Here is a 21,480-nt window from a genome sequence, read left to right as displayed (position 1 = left end):
AATTTGAGAGCAGTGCTATGCATTTTGGGGTTTGAACCTTCCTTGAGAAAATGCAGATATCTACCTCTTTGAATATCCCCTGAGCTTTTTGCCACAGCCTGACTGACTTTCAAGTAGAACTCATTTTCAAGATGGGGCATTCAGTTTTACTGCATATTTTGATTCTGAGTCTCTCTCTTTTTAACAAAGTCGAGACTGCAAAGGGACGTTCTTTACTGGTGCCTACCTTTGCGCCAGTTTCTTTGCATTTCGCACTGTCATCGACTTCCCTACTTGATGATCCCCTGGCAAAAAGAAATGTGTCAACTAAACCAGAAAATTCAATGGGTAAGGGCTTCAACGCCAGCCTTTTCATTAAATTTTTGAAGAGTATATTTATGCTAAAAAATACAGCCTATGTAAGATTTTTTCAGAAATTGAAATCTCTCAATCTGAATTGCTTGTTTGCATCTTTCTACAAGTTCTGAGAAGTCATTGCACTTTGTTCTTTTGACGATTGCAAAATGGGTTGTGTGTTCAGACACAGGTTCTCCAATGCAGATAGACAAAGAATCTCATCACATCAACAAAGGACTGTTATTGGCAATTATCATACTGCCAATATTTGTTGGATGTATCATGATTTCTTCAGTTTGTACTTGGTTGTATAGAAAGACTTACAACTCTGGTCCTTCTTCACCTCAACCTCATGCATTTAAGCGAAATTTAGATCCAGACGCCTCAGGTTGGTATCACCACTATGTCATATTTTATCCCTTTCACTGTGTGAAACCAAACCCTCTCTTGATGTGTACACCAACAGGGCAGCCACCAGAGAGTGGTGCTTCCTATGGAGATATTGTTTGATTGGATTCGGGGCTGAGATTCAATGACTTCCCCTGTTGAATCTGTGTGGATATCTTTGGATGTACGTATACATATTAACTATTATGCATTACTGCCAGTGCATTGGAATGGTTTCCATGACTATAGAAATTCTTCTCCTCTGTCAAACTATTATTTTTCATGGGGGTTAACATAATAAACATCAGACTTGATTTCATGATCTGAATCATCTGATAAAATCAAAATTTTGGATTCTAACAAATTATAAAAAGCCATGGGTGCGGATGACCTCTATTTACATGAGAGTTCGATTAGTTACATTACGACTATTTTGATCTAGGGTTAGCTCACTAAGTTGCCTGTAATTTGAATTTTCATAGATGCCTATAGGGGTATTCCACTCATGCCTCTCCTGAGTCGTTTGAACTCCCGTGTTTCTAAGAAAAAGGGATGTGCAACTGCAATTGAATATTCTAAGCTGCTAACAGCTACAAATAACTTCAGCAGCAATAACATACTTGGAGAGGGTGGATTTGGGTGTGTATACAAGGCAATGTTTGATGATGATTCCTTTGCTGCTGTGAAGAAGCTAGATGAGGGTAGTAGACAGGCTGAGCATGAATTTCAGGTAGGTAATAAAAACGTTACAGGTATTATTTTGGAAGCTGGCTGCTTCTTCAAACTTAAGAAGATATTAGTGAAGGCATTTTCTGGGGGGGTGCCCTAAAGTTGCCCTTTTGAGTGTCTTTTCTTTTGTGGATTTGGTGATGCACTGCATTTAACATATTGCATTGTGATTTTTTATTCTCCCTATAATTTTAGAACTTAGAAGAAGCTTTGCTGATTTCATCTGTTGGTATTGTCATTGGTTGCAGAATGAAGTGGAGCTAATGAGCAAAATCCGACATCCAAACCTTGTTTCTTTTCTTGGGTTTTGTACTCATGAACATACATGGTTTTTATTATACGATCTGATGCAGAATGGCTCTTTGGAAGACCAACTACATGGTAGCTTTCTCCAACCACTGGGCAAGTTCAATATTGCCTATGTTTTGAAGCCTTTTATTTGTTCAAACAAACTTGATACTACCATTCGTCATGGATAAACTAGTAGGCCATGAGTAAGCAGCCTTTCACAGCTATGCTTTGTTAAGAAACTGTGCTGGATTGCTTGTCAGGACCATCTCACGGATCTGCACTTAAATGGTTTTTGTGGATGAAGATAGACCTTGATTCAGCAAGGTAGTTCTAACACAGATAATTTGATTCCCTACTACTAAATTTTACCAATTGAAATCACTTTTTCACTTGGTCCTCTATCGACCTGGGAGCTCAAGCTTACCATGGTTTTCTTTCTTTTACAGGGTCTAGAACACTTGCATGAGCACTACAACCCTGCAATGATTCACCGAGATTTCAAATCATCAAATATTCTTCTTGACGCAAACTTCAACGCCAAGGTGAGGGCAAGGTTTTCCAATCTCCCACTTACACTGACTGTAGTGTTAAAAATAGTAATACCATTAAATCTGCCTGGAAATGAATGTTTCTTATGTAATATTTATCAGTTAATTTGGGAAGATTCTTGTAAAGCATTAAGAAATTTTCCTAGAATGTAATTGACAAAAGCCTTTGTAAATGTATGGCATGTGCATTCCATGCAATATGAGATTCTGTGAGATGGGAATTCCATTGCTTTCCTACTGAATTTTTTTTACTTTATGAACTGTTTTAAGCATCAGTTATTTTTTTTGTCAAAATATTTTCATGTAGGACTTCAGTTTTTCTTTTCTATCAATTTTGTGACATGTGCAACTGTTTGTATTAATTTATTATTGCTTATCATGAATTATACTTTGAGAAATTTCTAAATAGATTTATTTGTCCATCTTGGTTTATGTTGTTTAAAACACTTGGTCCGAAGTGAAACATTTCCTAAGTAGATGGTATTGTAGTCACCGCTCTCTAACCACTGGCTATGGATGCAACTTTCAGATTTTGGTCTTGCAGTAACAAGTGCATGATGTGTTGGTAACACAAATGTTGATCTAGTAGGGACATTGGGATATTTAGCTTTAGAATACATGCTTGATGGTAAGTCTCTAATAAAGAAATTAGATCCAATTTTGAATTTCTCTCATTGTTCGCATATATATAGTGATATATAGTGTAGTAGAGATTATAATATTAGTCCACCTACAATGATGTATTACCTAGAGTGTTGAAAGTATCTACGGGCCATAGTACAACAAATTACAATGCATGATCATTATAGATACACAATAGATTTGAGTTTTATTTTAGAGAACAAACACGTGTCTAGTAAAATGCTGAATGATATTTGTGGTTGAGTTTGAAACCAATCATAAAGAATCAAAATTTTCCAGTTGTCTTTATTTTGTATAAACATACCACAATAAACTTGATACTACCATTCGTCATGGATAAACTAGTAGGCCATGAGTAAGCAGCCTTTCACAGCTATGCTTTGTTAAGAAACTGTGTTGGATTTCTTGTCAGGACCATCTCATGGATCTGCACTTACATGGTTTTTGTGGATGAAGATAGACCTTGATTCAACAAGATAGTTCTAACAAAGATAATTTGATTCCCTACTACTATATTTTACCAATTGAAATCACTTTTTCACTTGGTCCTCTATCAACCTGGGAGCTCAAGCTTACCATGGTTTTCTTTCTTTTACAGGGTCTAGAACACTTGCATGAGCACTACAACGCTGCAATGATTCACCGAGATTTCAAATCATCAAATATTCTTCTTGATGGAAACTTCAACGCCAAGGTGAGGGCAAGGTTTTCCAATCTCCCACTTACACTGACTGTAGTGTTAAAAATATTAATACCATTAAATCTGCCTGGAAATGAATGTTTCTTATGTAGTATTTATCAGTTAATTTGGGAAGATTCTTATAAAGCATTAAGAAAGTTTCCTAGAATGTAATTGACAAAAGCCTTTGTAATTGTATGGCATGTGCATTGCATGCAATGGGAGATTCTGTGAGATGGGAATTCCATTGCTTTCCTACTGAATTTTTTTTACTTTATGAACTGTTTTAAGCATCAGTTATTCTTTTTGTCAAAATATTTTCATGTAGGACTTCAGTTTTTCTTTTCTATCAATTTTGTGACATGTGCATCTGTTTGTATTAATTTCTTATTGCTTATCATGAATTATACATTGAGAAATTTCTAAATAGATTTATTTGTCCATCTTGGTTTATGTTGTTTAAAACACTTGGTCCGAAGTGAAACATTTCCTAAGTAGATGGTATTGTAGTCACCGCTCTCTAACCATTGGCTATGGATGCAGCTTTCAGATTTTGGTCTTGCAGTAATAAGTGCATGATGTGCTGGTAACACAAATATTGATCTAGTAGGGACATTGGGATATGTAGCTTCAGAATACATGCTTGATGGTAAGTCTCTAATAAAGAAATTAGATCCAATTTTGAATTTCTCCCAGTGTTCGCATATATATAGTGATATATAGTGTAGTAGAGATTAAAATATTAGTCCACCTACAATGATGTATTACCTGGAGTGTTGAAAGTATCTACGGGCCATAGTACAACAAATTACAATGCATGATCATTATAGATAATATATAGTGTAGTAGAGATTAAAATATTAGTCCACCTACAATGATGTATTACCTAGAGTGTTGAAAGTATCTATGGGCCATAGTACAACAAATTACAATGCATGATCATTATAGATACATAATAGATTTGAGTTTTATTTTAGAGAACAAACACGTGTCTAGTAAAATGCTGAATGATATTTGTGGTTGAGTTTGAAACCAATCATAAAGAATCAAAATTTTCCAGTTGTCTTTATTTTGTATAAACATACCACAATAGATACATACCTGTAGCAGGGTCAAGTTGGATGCCTTTCAATAAAACCAAAGTCATTGCTGCTTTAAATTTTGGTTCAGATACAAGTTAAAATCAATGTCTATCTCTTTTTAGTCTTGCAAGAGGTTACATAAAAAATATGCATTTACCTTGGACACATGACATGAAAATGAACCTTTTGTCATGTTTTGTCTACTATAAAGTTATCTTGCATCTTAAAAGTTGGAGCGTTCGTGTGAGGATTCAATATGAAAATTTCTCTCGTGTGCAAAATGATGTGTGTTTGGTATCCTACAAGTCTTCTAATTCATAGGACACATGCCTAGGGGGTCATGTGTTATGAATCCCACATGTTGGACATGGATTTGTAAGGACAAGTTTGGCACATGTCTGGTTCATGTTTGGTATCTTACAAGTCTTCTAAGTTAGATGACACACACCTAGGGGGTCACGTGTCACAATTTCCACATGTCAGACATGGATTCGTGAGGATGAGTTCAGGGCATGTGCCAAACTCATGTTCGACATGTGCTCTAAATGTGTCCCAAGTTTAGGACATAGATATCTACCTCTTTGAATATCTCCCGAGCTTTCTGCCACAGCCTGACTGACTTTCAAGTAGAACTCATTTTCAAGATGGGGCATTCCGTTTTACTGCATATTTTGATTCCGAGTCTCTCTCTTTTTAACAAAGTCGAGACTGCAAATGGACGTTCTTTACTGGTGCCTACCTCTGCGCTAGTTTCTTTGCATTTCGCACTGTCATCAGCTTCCCTACTTGATGATCCCCTGGCAAAAAGAAATGCATCAACTAAACCAGAAAATTCAACCAGTAAGGGCTTCAATGCCAGCCTTTTCATTAAATTTTTGAAGAGTATATTTATGCTAAAAAATACAGCCTGTGTAAGATTTCTTCAGAAATTGAAATCTCTCAATTTGAATTTCTTGTTTGCATCTTTCTACAAGTTCTGAAAGTCATTGCGCTTTGTTCTTTTGACGATTGCAAAATGGGTTGTGTGTTCAAACACAGGTTCTCCAATGCAGATAGACAAAGAATCTCATCACATCAACAAAGGACTGCTATTGGCAATTATCATACTGCCAATATTTGTTGGATGTATCATGATTTCTTCAGTTTGTACTTGGTTGTATAGAAAGACTTACAACTCTGCTCCTTCTTCACCTCAACCTAATGCATTCAATCGAAATTTAGATCCAGGCGCCTTAGGTTGGTATCACCACTATGTCATATTTTATCCCTTTCACTGTGTGAAACCAAACCCTCTCTTGATGTGTACTCCAACAGGGCAGCCACAGAGAGAGTGGTGCTTCCTATGGAGATATTGTTTGATTGGATTCGGGGTTGAGATTCGATGACTTCCCCTATTGAATATGTGTGGATATCTTTTGGATGTATGTATACATATTAACTATTATGCATTACTGCTAGTGCATTGGAATGGTTTCCATGACTATAGAAATTCTTCTCCTCTGTCAAACTATTATTTTTTGTGGGGGTTAACATAATAAACATCAGACTTGATTTCATGATCTGAATCATCTGATAAAATCAAAATTTTGGATTCTAACAAATTATAAAAAGCCATGGGTGCGGATGACCTCTGTTTACATGAGAGTTCGATTAGTTACATTACGACTATTTTGTATAAACTTGATACTACCATTCGTCATGGATAAACTAGTATGCCATGAGTAAGCAGCCTTTCACAACTATGCTTTGTTAAGAAACTGTGCTGGATTGCTTGTCAGGACCATCTCACGGATCTGCACTTACATGGTTTTTGTGGATGAAGATAGACCTTGATTCAGCAAGGTAGTTCTAACACAGATAATTTGATTCCCTACTACTATATTTTACCAATTGAAATCACTTTTTCACTTGGTCCTCTATCAACCTGGGAGCTCAAGCTTACCATGGTTTTCTTTCTTTTACAGGGTCTAGAACACTTGCATGAGCACTACAACCCTGCAGTGATTCACCAAGATTTCAAATCATCAAATATTCTTCTTGATGCAAACTTCAACGCCAAGGTGAGGGCAAGGTTTTCCAATCTCCCACTTACACTGACTGTAGTGTTAAAAATAGTCATACCATTAAATCTGCCTGGAAATGAATGTTTCTTATGTAATATTTATCAGTTAATTTGGGAAGATTCTTGTAAAGCATTAAGAAAGTTTCCTAGAATTTAATTGACAAAAGCCTTTGTAAATGTATGGCATGTGCATTCCATGCAATATGAGATTCTGTGAGATGGGAATTCCATTGCTTTCCTACTGAATTTTTTTTACTTTATGAACTGTTTTAAGGATCAATTATTTTTTTTGTCAAAATATTTTCATGTAGGACTTCAGTTTTTCTTTTCTATCAATTTTGTGACATGTGCAGCTGTTTGTATTAATTTATTATTGCTTATCATGAATTATACTTTGAGAAATTTCTAAATAGATTTATTTGTCCATCTTGGTTTATGTTGTTTAAAACACTTGGTCCGAAGTGAAACATTTCCTAAGTAGATGGTATTGTAGTCACCGCTCTCTAACCACTGGCTATGGATGCAGCTTTTAGATTTTGGTCTTGCAGTAACAAGTGCATGATGTGCTGGTAACACAAATATTGATCTAGTAGGGACATTGGGATATGTAGCTTCAGAATACATGCTTGATGGTAAGTCTCTAATAAAGAAATTAGATCCAATTATGAATTTCTCTCATTGTTCGCATATATATAGTGATATATAGTGTAGTAGAGATTAAAATATTAGTCCACCTACAATGATGTATTACCTGGAGTGTTGAAAGTATCTACGGGCCATAGTACAACAAATTACAATGCATGATCATTATAGATAATATATAGTGTTATATAGTGTAGTAGAGATTAAAATATTAGTCCACCTACAATGATGTATTACCTGGAGTGTTGAAAGTATCTACGGGCCATAGTACAACAAATTACAATGCATGATCATTATAGATACACAATAGATTTGAGTTTTATTTTAGAGAACAAACACGTGTCTAGTAAAATGCTGAATGATATTTGTGGTTGAGTTTGAAACCAATCATAAAGAATCAAAATTTTCCAGTTGTCTTTATTTTGTATAAACATACCACAATAGATACATACCTGTAGCAGGGTCAAGTTGGATGCCTTTCAATAAAACCAAAGTCATTGCTGCTTTAAATTTTGGTTCAAGTACAAGATAAAATCAATGTCTATCTCTTTTTAGTCTTGCAAGAGGTTACATAAAAAATATGCATTTACCTTGGACACATGACATGAAAATGAACCTTTTGTCATGTTTTGTCTACTATAAAGTTATCTTGCATCTTAAAAGTTGGAGCGTTCATGTGAGGATTCATTATGAAAATTTCTCTCGTGTGCAAAATGATGTGTGTTTGGTATCCTACAAGTCTTCTAATTTATAGGACACATGCCTAGGGGGTCATGTGTTATGAATCCCACATGTTGGACATGGATTTGTAAGGACGAGTTTGGCATATGTCTGGTTCATGTTTGGTATCTTACAAGTCTTCTAAGTTAGATGACACACACCTAGGGGGTCACGTGTCACAATTTTCACATGTCAGACATGGATTCGTAAGGATGAGTTCAGGGCATGTGCCAAACTCATGTTCGACATGTGCTCTAAATGTGTCCCAAGTTTAGGACATAGATATCTACCTCTTTGAATATCTCCCGAGCTTTCTGCCACAGCCTGACTGACTTTCAAGTAGAACTCATTTTCAAGATGGGGCATTCAGTTTTACTGCATATTTTGATTCCGAGTCTCTCTCTTTTTAACAAAGTCGAGACTGCAAATGGACGTTCTTTACTGGTGCCTACCTCTGCACTAGTTTCTTTGCATTTCGCACTGTCATTGGCTTCCCTACTTGATGATCCCCTAGCAAAAAGAAATGCATCAACTAAACCAGAAAATTCAACCGGTAAGGGCTTCAATGCCAGCCTTTTCTTTAAATTTTTGAAGAGTATATTTATGCTAAAAAATACAGCCTGTGTAAGATTTCTTCAGAAATTGAAATCTCTCAATTTGAATTGCTTGTTTGCATCTTTCTACAAGTTCTGAAAGTCATTGCGCTTTGTTCTTTTGACGATTGAAAAATGGGTTGTGTGTTCAGACACAGGTTCTCCAATGCAGATAGACAAAGAATCTAATCACATCAACAAAGGACTACTATTGGCAATTATCATACAGCCAATATTTGTTGGATGTATCATGATTTCTTCAGTTTGTACTTGGTTGTATAGAAAGACTTACAACTCTGCTCCTTCTTCACCTCAACCTAATGCATTCAAGCGAAATTTAGATCCAGGCGCCTCAGGTTGGTATCACCACTATGTCATATTTTATCCCTTTCACTGTGTGAAACCAAACCCTCTCTTGATGTGTACTCCAACAGGGCAGCCACAGAGAGAGTGGTGCTTCCTATGGAGATATTGTTTGATTGGATTCGGGGCTGAGATTCGATGACTTCCCGTGTTGAATTTGTGTGGATATCTTTTGGATGTATGTATACATATTAACTATTATGCATTACTGCCAGTGCATTGGAATGGTTTCCATGACTATAGAAATTCTTCTCCTCTGTCAAACTATTATTTTTTGTGGGGGTTAACATAATAAACATCAGACTTGATTTCATGATCTGAATAATCTGATAAAATCAAAATTTTGGATTCTAACAAATTATAAAAAGCCATGGGTACGGATGACCTCTGTTTACATGAGAGTTCGATTAGTTACATTACGACTATTTTGATCTAGGGTTAGCTCACTAAGTTGCCTGTAATTTGAATTTTCGCAGATGCCTATAGGGGCATTCCACTCATGCCTCTCCTGAGTCGTTTGAACTCCCATGTTTCTAAGAAAAAGGATGTGCAACTGCAATTGAATATTCTAAGCTGCTAACAGCTACAAATAACTTCAGCAGCAATAACATACTTGGAGAGGGTGGATTTGGGTGTGTATACAAGGCAATGTTTGATGATGATTCCTTTGCTGCTCTAAAGAAGCTAGATGAGGGTAGTAGACAGGCTGAGCATGAATTTCAGGTAGGTAATAAAAATGTTACAGGTATTATTTTGGAAGCTGGCTGCTTCTTCAAACTTAAGAGGATATTAGTGAAGGCATTTTCTGGGGGGGTGCCCTAAAGTTGCCCTTTTGAGTGTCTTTTCTTTTGTGGATTTGGTGATGCACTGCATTTAACATATTGCATTGTGCTTTTTTATTCTCCCTATAATTTTAGAACTTAGAAGAAGCTTTGTTGATTTCATCTGTTGGTATTGTCATTGGTTGCAGAATGAAGTGGAGCCAATGAGCAAAATCCGACATCCAAACCTTGTTTCTTTGCTTGGGTTCTGTACTCATGAACATACATGGTTTTTAGTATACGATCTGATGCAGAATGGCTCTTTGGAAGACCAATTACATGGTAGCTTTCTCCAACCACTAGGCAATTTCAATATTGCCTATGTTTTGAAGCCTTTTATTTGTTCAAACAAACTTGATACTACCATTCGTCATGGATAAACTAGTAGGCCATGAGTAAGCAGCCTTTCATAGCTATGCTTTGTTAAGAAACTGTGTTGGATTGCTTGTCAGTACCATCTCACGGATCTACACTTACATGGTTTTTGCAGATGAAGATAGCCCTTGATTCAGCAAGGTAGTTCTAACACAGATAATTTGATTCCCTACTACTAGATTTTACCAATTGAAATCACTTTTTCACTTGGTCCTCTATCAACCTGGGAGCTCAAGCTTACCATGGTTTTCTTTCTTTTACAGGGTCTAGAAACTTGCATGAGCACTGCAACCCTGCAGTGATTCACCGAGATTTCAAATCATCAAATATTCTTCTTGATGCAAGCTTCAACGCCAAGGTGAGGGCAAGGTTTTCCAATCTCCCACTTACACTGACTGTAGTGTTAAAAATAGTAATACCATTAAATCTGCCTGGAAATGAATGTTTCTTATGTAATATTTATCAGTTAATTTGGGAAGATTCTTGTAAAGCATTAAGAAAGTTTCCTAGAATGTAATTGACAAAAGCCTTTGTAAATGTATGGCATGTGCATTGAATTCAATGGGAGATTCTGTGAGATGGGAATTCCATTGCTTGCCTACTGAATTTTTTTTTACTTTATGAACTGTTTTAAGCATCAGTTATTTTTTTGTCAAAATATTTTCATGTAGGACTTCAGTTTTTCTTTTCTATCAATTTTGTGACATGTGCAGCTGTTTGTATTAATTTATTATTACTTATCATGAATTATACTTTGAGAAATTTCTAAATAGATTTATTTGTCCATCTTGGTTTATGTTGTTTAAAACACTTGGTCCGAAGTGAAACATTTCCTAAGTAGACGGTATTGTAGTCACCGCTCTCTAACCACTAGCTATGGATGCAGCTTTCAGATTTTGGTCTTGCAGTAACAAGTGCAGGATGTGCTGGTAACACAAATATTGATCTAGTAGGGACATTGGGATATGTAGCTTCAGAATACATGCTTGATGGTAAGTCTCTAATAAAGAAATTAGATCCAATTTTGAATTTCTCTCATTGTTTTCATATATATAGTGATATATAGTGTAGTAGAGATTAAAATATTAGTCCACCTACAATGATGTATTACCTAGAGTGTTGAAAGTATCTACGGGCCACAGTACAACAAATTACAATTCATGATCATTATAGATACACAATAGATTTGAGTTTTATTTTAGAGAACAAACACGTGTCTAGTAAAACGCTAAATGATATTTTTGGTTGAGTTTGAAACCAATCATAAAGAATCAAAATTTTCCAGTTGTCTTTATTTTGTATAAACATACCACAATAGATACATACCTGTAGCAGGGTCAAATTGGATGCCTTCCAATAAAACCAAAGTCATTGCTGCTTTAAATTTTGGTTCAGATACAAGTTAAAATCAATGTCTATCTCTTTTTAGTCTTGCAAGAGGTTACATATAAAAATATGCATTTACCTTGGACACATGACGTGAAAATGAACCTTTTGTCATGTTTTGTCTACTATAAAGTTATCTTGCATCTTGAAAGTTGTAGCGTTCATGTGAGGATTCATTATGAAAATTTTGTTGGCATTATGTTTTCTGGTATGACTGTATGTTACAGATGTTGTACTTGATGGCAACTCCAGTGGTAAGGCTCTCAGTTTGTTGGAAATTAAGAAGGACGCGGGAAATCGGTTTAGAAAGTGCGTCCCCGCAGGTATACCATGCAGAACCCGCGTCCAGGGACGCCGGCCAGCCGTTCAGGGGGTGCGTCTACCCAGTGCACACATTTCAAGGCAGAGAAAAAGTACGTGGGGGTTTCTTGTGTGATATCTAGCCGACGGTTTTGTGTTTCTATGGTGTCGGCTCGTGGTATTGTTCCATGTTTTGGGGAGGAGCTTGCCTATATAAAGCAAAGGAGTTCATTTGATTTTAGCATTGTCTTTGGTTGAATATCTTATTTGGTGAGATCTAGTCCAGATCTAAGAGGGCAAATCTTCTAATGGACTGTGATCTCTATGGCGCATTATCAGATCAGTAGATCTGACTGTTTGGGTTAGTCTTGAAGTCTTCATATCATTTATATCTGAAGGGACGCAGGTTCAGTAGAAGAAAAGTGCGCCGGGACGCAGGTACTGTAAAGGGCAAGTGCGCCGAGACGCAGCACAGTAGAAATAGACCTGCGTGGGGACGCAGGGCGATCAAGGTTCAGGTGCGTCTCTGAAGTAGAAGGACGCGGCGCGATAGTGTTTTCAGGTGCGTCTCTGTAGCGAAAGACGCGGCGCGATAGTATCTTTGGGTGCGTCCCTGAAGCAACAGAACGCAGAGCAGTCAAAGGAACAGTGCGTGGGCACGCAGCGGAGCAGAAGGATATCTGCGTGTGGACGCAGAGTAGCAGAAGGTTAACGGCGTCTGGTCGCAGGCCACAGAAAGAAAAACTGCGTCTCTGTTTTTAAGATGTTCTGTTGATTAAATTTCTCTATTGATAAGGTGTTCTGGGTTAGTTCTGTTGTTGCTGATCTGATATCTGTAGTGATCTATATCTGTTATGTACTTGTTGATTATCTGATGCTTTATGAAAAGAAGTAGGGGGTTGTAGCTCCCTTCCAGGAGTAGACTGGAAAACGAGAGAGAGAGAGAGAGTTGTAGCTCTCTGCAGGTTGCAGCCTGCGTACTGGTAAAGGACTGCACCAGTACAAAATCATTGTAAAAGAAGTTTCTAAATTGAAAGAAGATAGAGACATATTGCAGCAGGTGGTTTTCACCCACATTGGGTTTCCACCTTACATCTTGTGTTCTTTGGTGTGACTATCTGTTTTTCATGCTCATTATTTCATGGTACTGACATGCAAAAATAATTCAAAGATCAAATAAGGAAGATTTATTAAATTGCTAGATAATACTGATTCACCCCCCCTCTCAGTATTATTTCCAACAATTGGTATCAGAGCCGGTCCTTCAGAGAAGCTTGATCGCTTGAAGGTAGATCGTTCATCATGAGCAACTACGAGAGAGAAGCATCAATCAGGCCACCAATTTTTGATGGGACAAACTTCAATTATTGGAAGGTAAGAGTTACTGCATATCTTCAATCTCTTGGTACAGAAGTTTGGGACATTGTAGAAACAGGCTATGCTTTTCCTTCAGCTACTCCTACAGATCCAGCTGAGAAAAAGAAGTATGAAACAAATGCAAAAGCAGTCAGTACTCTATTAGGAAGTATATCCCAAACAGAATTCATGAAGGTAATGCACTTCAAATCAGCAAAAGAGATATGGGACAAAATGGTCACAAGCTATGAAGGAGATGAACAGGTAAAACAAGCCAAACTTCAAACTCTCAGGATTCAATATGAGACTCTCAAGATGTATAATGATGAAAGTGTTGCTAATTATTTTCTTCGGGTAGATGAGATTGTTAATTGTATGAAAAATCTGGGTGAAGAAATAAAAGAGGCTATAGTAGTTCAAAACATTCTAAGATCATTATCCCCCAAGTTTGAATCTAAAGTATCTGCAATAGAAGAAAAGGAAAATCTCCGTGTTCTCACTATGTCTCAGTTACATGGAATTCTAACTGCTTATGAAATGAGAAAGGGAGGTCCATCAGACAGAAGGGAAGCTGCTTTTAAGGCATCAGGCAAAGAAGATTACTATGAAGCAAGCCATGTTCCAGAAGAAGAGGAAGAAGAATCAAATTTCGTCAGAAATCTTCAAAGGGGTTCTGGAAGGTTCAGAGGTAAGCTACCTTTCAAATGCTTTGCTTGTGGAAGAGTAGGTCATTATGCTGCAAAATGTCCTTATAAGGATAAAGGAAAAGAACCTGCTAGATGGAACAGGAAACAAAGTGCAAATAAGAAAAGCTACTACACCCATGAAGATAGTGATGGCTTATCAAACAGTGATGAAGATGAACAAGGTAATAAATATAAGTTGTTAATGGCATTTGAAGATGATGATTATGAGGATGCTGTAAATGTGGATAATCTCTATGATGAAATTACTAGACTCAAGAGATGCATAGAAGAAAAGAATGTGATCATTGATACTTTGCAATTTCAAATTGATGAAAAGGAAAAACATCTTGAAAAACTAGAAGGTGAAATTGTTGGTCTCAGAAAAGAAATTGAGAAAACAAAAGCTATTAATCTTAAGTTTGTCAAAGGATCTGAAACTTTGGATGAGATTATCAATGTGCAGCGGTCTCCTCTAAACAAGACAGGTTTGGGCTATAATGGAGAAACCTCTCAAGCATCCACCTCAAAAAGTTATCTTGATGCAGCAAGAAGAAATGAGCAGAAGAACAATGAAGATAATCAGATAAAGCAGGGACGAATTACAAACAGAAACTATCAGGGACAATCCATCCTAAGGGTGAACAAAAGCTACAACCAGCCACAGGTAAAATCTTCTCAGTTTGGTTCAAGAATAGATGAAAATAGAAATTACAATCAGTTGGCTGGTAGATTCAATAACCGCAAAAGCTTCTTCAATGGACAATGCTTTTCTTGCCATAACTTTGGTCACAAAGCAGCTCAATGTGTTGCATATAAAACAATCATGACTAGGGAAGCTCAAAAACAAAGAAGTATGACAGGGATTACAAAGAGGACCTATAACAACTTTTCGGTTCTTGAAAATGAAGTTGAATGTTCTATTTGCAATAATTTTGGTCATGAAGACTCTGAATGCAGGAGCAGGTTTCAGGAGAAAAAGGAACAAGCCACAAGCACCAAAACATGGAGAATAAAGGAACCTCAAACAGAAAGATGTGGGATAGCATTTTATGCAGAAGGACAGGAAAATCTATGGTACATTGACAGTGGATGTTCGAAACATATGACAGGTGATAAAGAAAAACTTGAATCTTATTCTACTTTAGAAAAGGGAAAGAAAGTTTCTTTTGGAAATGATACTCCTGCAACTATAAAAGGAAAAGGTATTGCTCCTTTGAAAGAAAAGGTCAAGGCTGGAAATGTTTTGTATGTTGATGGATTGAAGCATAATCTACTAAGTGTCAGCCAGATGTGTGATCAAAAAACCGAGGTTATTTTCAGATCGAATGGATGTCTTGTTCGTGATCTTGATACAGGTAAAACAGTACTCAAAGGAAAAAGAACTCCAAATAATCTGTACATATTTGAAGAAGGAGAACAACAATGCTATCTTAGCAAGGATGAAGAGCACTGGTTATGGCATCGAAGGTTGGGACATCTAAGCTTCTCACAAATAAGGAAAGCATGCAAATATCAGGCAATTCGCGATCTTCCAGATATCAAAATTCCTGACAACACCATATGCAGATCATGTCAGTTTGGAAAACAAACCAGGACTAACTTTCCAGAGAAAGAGGGATCAGCTAGCATGCCTCTTGAGCTAGTACATACAGATACATGTGGCCCATTCAGAAAAAGAACACCTAGAGGAGAGGAATACTTGATATTATTTATTGACGATTTCTCCAGGTTTGTCTGGTTAGGACTTATGAAGCACAAAGATGAAGCATTCGAAAAATTCAAGACCTTCAAAGCCTTGGTTGAAAATGAATCAGGTCACAAAATTAAGTGCCTCAGATCCGACAGAGGTGGGGAATTTACTTCAAATGAATTTTTCGATTTCTGTGATGAACATGGGATAAGGAGAGAATTCTCTACAGCTAGAACTCCTCAGCAAAATGGAGTTGTTGAAAGAATGAACAGAACAATCCAACAAATGGCTCGTGCTATGCTTGATGAATCAGGAACTCCCACAACTTTCTGGGGTGAAGCTGCACATGCTGCGGTTATTATTCTCAACAAAACAAATGTCCGGGTGAACAGCACTCAAACTCCTCATGAGCTCTGGAGTGGTAAAACTCCTTCGGTAAAGCACTTCAAAATCTTTGGGAGCAAATGCTATATCAAGAATACTGATGAGCAGCTTGGCAAACTTGAACCTAGAGCAGATGAAGGCATTCTTCTTGGCTATTCTCCACATAGCAAAGCATACAAATGCTACAATAAAAGACTTGGCAGAATTGTTGACAGCATTGATGTAGTGGTTGATGAGAAGGGATATATTCCTAGGCAAGTACATCATGAAGATATAGAAGAAGATGAAGGCTACCCTCAAAGACAGAATGATGAAGAAGAAGAAGAACCCCAAGGAGAACCTCAAGAAGAACCAGAGGAGCAGATAAGAATAGAAGAGAAAACTCCATCCAGATATGTTCAGAAGAATCATCCAGAATCTCAGATTGTGGGGCAGAAAGAAGCAGGTGTACAAACAAGAAGAACAGTTGCAGAAGCCTCAAGCTATTTGGCATTACTCTCCTCTACTGAACCACAAAATGTGAAAGAAGCATGCAAAGATGAATGTTGGGTAAAAGCAATGGATGAAGAACTTGAGCAAATCGAAAAGAACAACACTTGGGAGCTGGTTCCTAGACCAAAGGATAAGAATGTTATCGGAACAAAATGGGTCTTCAAAAATAAATTGAATGAAAATGGAGAAGTAATTAGAAACAAAGCCAGACTTGTTTGTAAAGGGTATGCGCAGCAAGAAGGAATAGACTTTGAAGAAACTTTTGCTCCTGTTGCAAGACTTGAGGCCATCCGAATGTTCCTTGCTCTCTCAAGTTTTCAAAACTTCAAAGTATTTCAAATGGACGTGAAATCAGCCTTTCTGAATGGAGACTTGGAAGAAGAAGTGTACATTGAACAGCCAGATGGGTTCATTCTTGGAAATGATCCAAATCTTGTATGCCGATTGAAAAAGGCTCTCTATGGTCTCAAACAAGCTCCAAGGGCTTGGTACTACCAGTTGGACAAATATCTTCATCAACAAGGCTTCTCAAAAGGTTCAGCAGATAGCAATCTGTATATAAAAATTGAAAATGACAAATTACTAATACTTGTTGTGTATGTAGATGACATTATTTTTGGCAGCAATGAAGAAGCTATGAGTCAAAACTTTGCCTCGGTCATGCAGAAAGAATTTGAAATGTCCTTGCTAGGAGAACTGACATATTTCCTTGGTTTGCAAATCCAACAAAAGGAAGGAGGAATCCTTTTATCTCAAACCAAGTATCTCAAGCAGATTTTGAAGAAATATGGCATGGAAGATGCAAAACCAGTATGTACACCCATGGTCACAGGATGTAGTCTCAGTGCAAATGATGAATCTGCAGCAGTACATCAACCAACCTACAGATCTATGATTGGAAGTTTACTATATTTGACAGGTACCCGACCAGACATCATGCATGCAGTTGGAATAGTTGGAAGATTTCAGGCAAATCCGAAGGAGACTCATCTTCAGGCAGTAAAGAGAATTTTCAAATATCTTCAAGGGACTCAAAATTTTGGCTTATGGTATCCTAGAGATACAGATCTTACTCTTCATGCTTATACAGATGCAGATTGGGCCGGAAGCGTGGATGACAGGAAAAGCACAAGTGGTGGTGCGTTCTTTATGGGTTCCAGACTGGTATCTTGGTTCAGCAAGAAACAGAGTTCAATTGCCTTGTCTACAGCTGAAGCAGAATATGTTGCTGCTGCATCTTGTTGCACTCAACTCCTTTGGATGATGCAGACTTTGCAGGATTTTCAAATCACTTGTACACCACCTATCCCCATCTTATGTGATAACACAAGTGCAATCAGCATCTCAAAGAATCCGGTTATGCATTCAAAAACCAAGCACATACCAATCAAGTACCATTTTCTCCGGGAACAAGTGCTTGAACAGAAAGTCAAGTTGGAGTATGTTCCTTCCAAGGAACAAGTTGCTGATATTCTTACCAAACCATTGCCCAGGGACACGTTTGAATACCTCAGGCAAAAGCTGGGGGTTGTTGATGCATCATCTTGTTGAACTTCTTCTTATTGGTGGTACAGGCTCAGGGGGAGCACATAATGCATTGTTGGCATTATGGAGAAGGAGATCTTGGAAATAGCTGCAATATGTCTCTATCTCTTTCATGGTGGTGCGTTGCTGCAGATCTGGTTCATATTCAGGGGGAGCATGAGCTTAGGGGGAGCATACCCTTTGCCCTTGATGTCAAAGGGGGAGAATGAAGTTGAAGTTTGTAAGGTTGCCATCAAGTCCAAAGGGGGAGATTGTTGGCATTATGTTTTCTGGTATGACTGTATGTTACAGATGTTGTACTTGATGGCAACTCCAGTGGTAAGGCTCTCAGTTTGTTGGAAATTAAGAAGGACGCGGGAAATCGGTTTAGAAAGTGCGTCCCCGCAGGTATACCATGCAGAACCCGCGTCCAGGGACGCCGGCCAGCCGTTCAGGGGGTGCGTCTACCCAGTGCACACATTTCAAGGCAGAGAAAAAGCACGTGGGGGTTTCTTGTGTGATATCTAGCCGACGGTTTTGTGTTTCTATGGTGTCGGCTCGTGGTATTGTTCCATGTTTTGGGGAGGAGCTTGCCTATATAAAGCAAAGGAGTTCATTTGATTTTAGCATTGTCTTTGGTTGAATATCTTATTTGGTGATATCTAGTCCAGATCTAAGAGGGCGAATCTTCTAATGGACTGTGATCTCTATGGCGCATTATCAGATCTGTAGATCTGACTGTTTGGGTTAGTCTTGAAGTCTTCATATCATTTATATCTGAAGGGACGCAGGTTTAGTAGAAGAAAAGTGTGCCGGGACGCAGGTACTGTAAAGGGCAAGTGCGCCGAGACGCAGCACAGTAGAAATAGACCTGCGTGGGGACGCAGGGCGATCAAGGTTCAGGTGCGTCTCTGAAGTAGAAGGACGCGGCGCGATAGTGTTTTCAGGTGCGTCTCTGTAGCGAAAGACGCGGCGCGATAGTATCTTTGGGTGCGTCCCTGAAGCAACAGAACGCAGAGCAGTCAAAGGAACAGTGCGTGGGCACGCAGCGGAGCAGAAGGATATCTGCGAGTGGACGCAGAGTAGCAGAAGGTTAACGGCGTCTGGTCGCAGGCCACAGAAAGAAAAACTGCGTCTCTGTTTTTAAGATGTTCTGTTGATTGAATTTCTCTATTGATAAGGTGTTCTGGGTTAGTTCTGTTGTTGCTGATCTGATATCTGTAGTGATCTATATCTGTTATGTACTTGTTGATTATCTGATGCTTTATGAAAAGAAGTAGGGGGTTGTAGCTCCCTTCCAGGAGTAGACTGGAAAACGAGAGAGAGAGAGAGAGTTGTAGCTCTCTGCAGGTTGCAGCCTGCGTACTGGTAAAGGACTGCACCAGTACAAAATCATTGTAAAAGAAGTTTCTAAATTGAAAGAAGATAGAGACATATTGCAGCAGGTGGTTTTCACCCACATTGGGTTTCCACCTTACATCTTGTGTTCTTTGGTGTGACTATCTGTTTTTCATGCTCATTATTTTATGGTACTAACATGCAAAAATAATTCAAAGATCAAATAAGGAAGATTTATTAAATTGCTAGATAATACTGATTCACCCCCCCCTCTCAGTATTATTTCCAACAAATTTCTCTCGTGTGCAAAATGATGTGTGTTTGGTATCCTACAAGTCTTCTAATTCATAGGACACATGCCTCGGGGGTCATGTGTTATGAATCCCACATGTTGGACATGGATTTGTAAGGACGAGTTTGGCACATGTCCGGTTCATGTTTGGTATCTTACAAGTCTTCTAAGTTAGATGACACACACCTAGGGGGTCATGTGTCACAATTTCCACATGTTAGACATGGATTCGTGAGGACGAGTTTAGGGCATGTGCCAAACTCATGTTCGACATGTGCTCTAAATGTATCCCAAGTTTAGGACACATGTTATTCAAAAGTGGCCCGTGGGTTTGAAAAAGGTGACTTGTCTGTCTTTTTTCCTCATTTCATTTAGTAGGTTGAAGTTCATAGGCATTTTGGAGTGCATTTGAGGGTTATAGTGTAGCTTTGAAAGGATTCCAAGTGCAAGACAATGGTGTATGGTGTATGTGCACATCAACCTCCGTCTTATTTCTAAATAGAGGGAAGAGTGGTTGAAGGGAAAGACAAAGATGTGGGATGCGTTTCCTAATGATATGGGGTTTGGATAGTAGTGTTGAGTTGGCATTAGCAAACTTGGATCTTAATGAACCAGTGCTAGAGCCATTCAATTTTGCTGATGGTGATCCAGTTGAGGGTTCATTCTCCACACCAACATATGCATTGATTGGATTGGATATAGATGAGGAAGAGAAGGGGGAGGATGGAGGAGAGAGTCATGGAAGTGATGCTGATTTTGATGATTCTAACATGGAGAAGGACTATTGACAATCACAAGCTATGAGATTCTTCCATTTATGGTTCTAGTATCTACCCTATTTTGTATTTTTCATTGGCATTCCCACTTGTAGTAATAGTGACTCATTATTTATGTAATACATTTCGATTTTAATGACTTAATGAGAAACTATAGTTTATGGTTCTAATTTCTTGTGTTTGTCACTTGAACGTCATTGACTTAGGACAAGTAAGTACTAAGTAGTATTTAGTTGCATGATCGAATTTGTATCATGTAAATGTTCTAGTTTCTAAATTCTAACAAAATTTGAATCTTTGTGTCTATAATTTCTATTTGTGTCATGCGTTGTTTTCTTTTAAGGTATATATATAAACCTTGTTCTTCGTGTATTGTTATTGGGGTCACCATGTCATGTGTTAGACACTTGTATTTTAGTGTCCTTCATGTCTCGTCTCATTGTGTCATGTAACTTAGGTATGGAGTGATAACTTTTAGTGGTTGAAGATTTCTAGGGGATGACGTGAAACTTGATCAATATAGAGATGAAAAAATTTATAATTTTCTTTTGAAAAAGGGAATAATTGATTTGTGCATTTGAGTGCTTTTGATGAGCTCTAGACCTTTACCAAGTCTTAGTGTGTTAGAATAGCATGTTGCCTTATTGTTCAACCAACACCAATTCTAGATTGTGCTCACCCTTTGGCATGTGCCTTTCTGTAACACATCCCCTACTATCCCTAGCCCCAACTAAGGATAGAAGGAGGAAATTATTAAGTTGACCCAACCTCCAAAGTCTTGTTATGGAAATGGGGTCTAAATTTTTCGACCTTTTTCGACTTTCTTAAGACTTAAAACAGATGATGATGTTGTGTTCATCTTGTCAAAACCTTTATGAAAATATAAGATTTGTCTCAATACGATTCTCGGATCAAAATATATGGCCATTCGAAGATTAGCCTACCAGATAGTGCCATGTCGTCTTGATTTGCCATGTGGTGTCCAC

At 37.9% G+C, this 21,480-nt stretch overlaps 1 protein-coding gene across 1 annotated transcript; it reads left to right on the top strand.

Annotated features, from left to right (window-relative positions):
• Positions 1-510: 510 nt before the first annotated feature.
• On the top strand, positions 511-20,506 carry LOC149248499 (putative receptor-like protein kinase At1g80640). The gene is made up of 7 exons (XM_089450253.1): positions 511-724; positions 1,206-1,453; positions 1,701-1,833; positions 6,473-6,536; positions 6,658-6,754; positions 11,157-11,262; positions 20,310-20,506. The coding sequence occupies exons 1-7, from the start codon at positions 535-537 to the stop codon at positions 20,504-20,506; spliced, it is 1,035 nt and encodes a 344-aa protein (XP_089306379.1). The 5' UTR covers positions 511-534.
• The last annotated feature ends 974 nt before the right edge of the window (positions 20,507-21,480 follow it).

The sequence above is a fragment of the Pinus tabuliformis genome, chromosome 7 (assembly GCF_031772625.1).
Source record: "Pinus tabuliformis cultivar Carrire ecotype Pingquan chromosome 7, CPIR1, whole genome shotgun sequence".
Lineage (NCBI taxonomy): Eukaryota > Viridiplantae > Streptophyta > Pinopsida > Pinales > Pinaceae > Pinus > Pinus tabuliformis.
The sequence above is the reverse complement of the archived record's forward strand: the minus strand, read 5'-3'. Positions and strand labels throughout refer to the sequence as shown.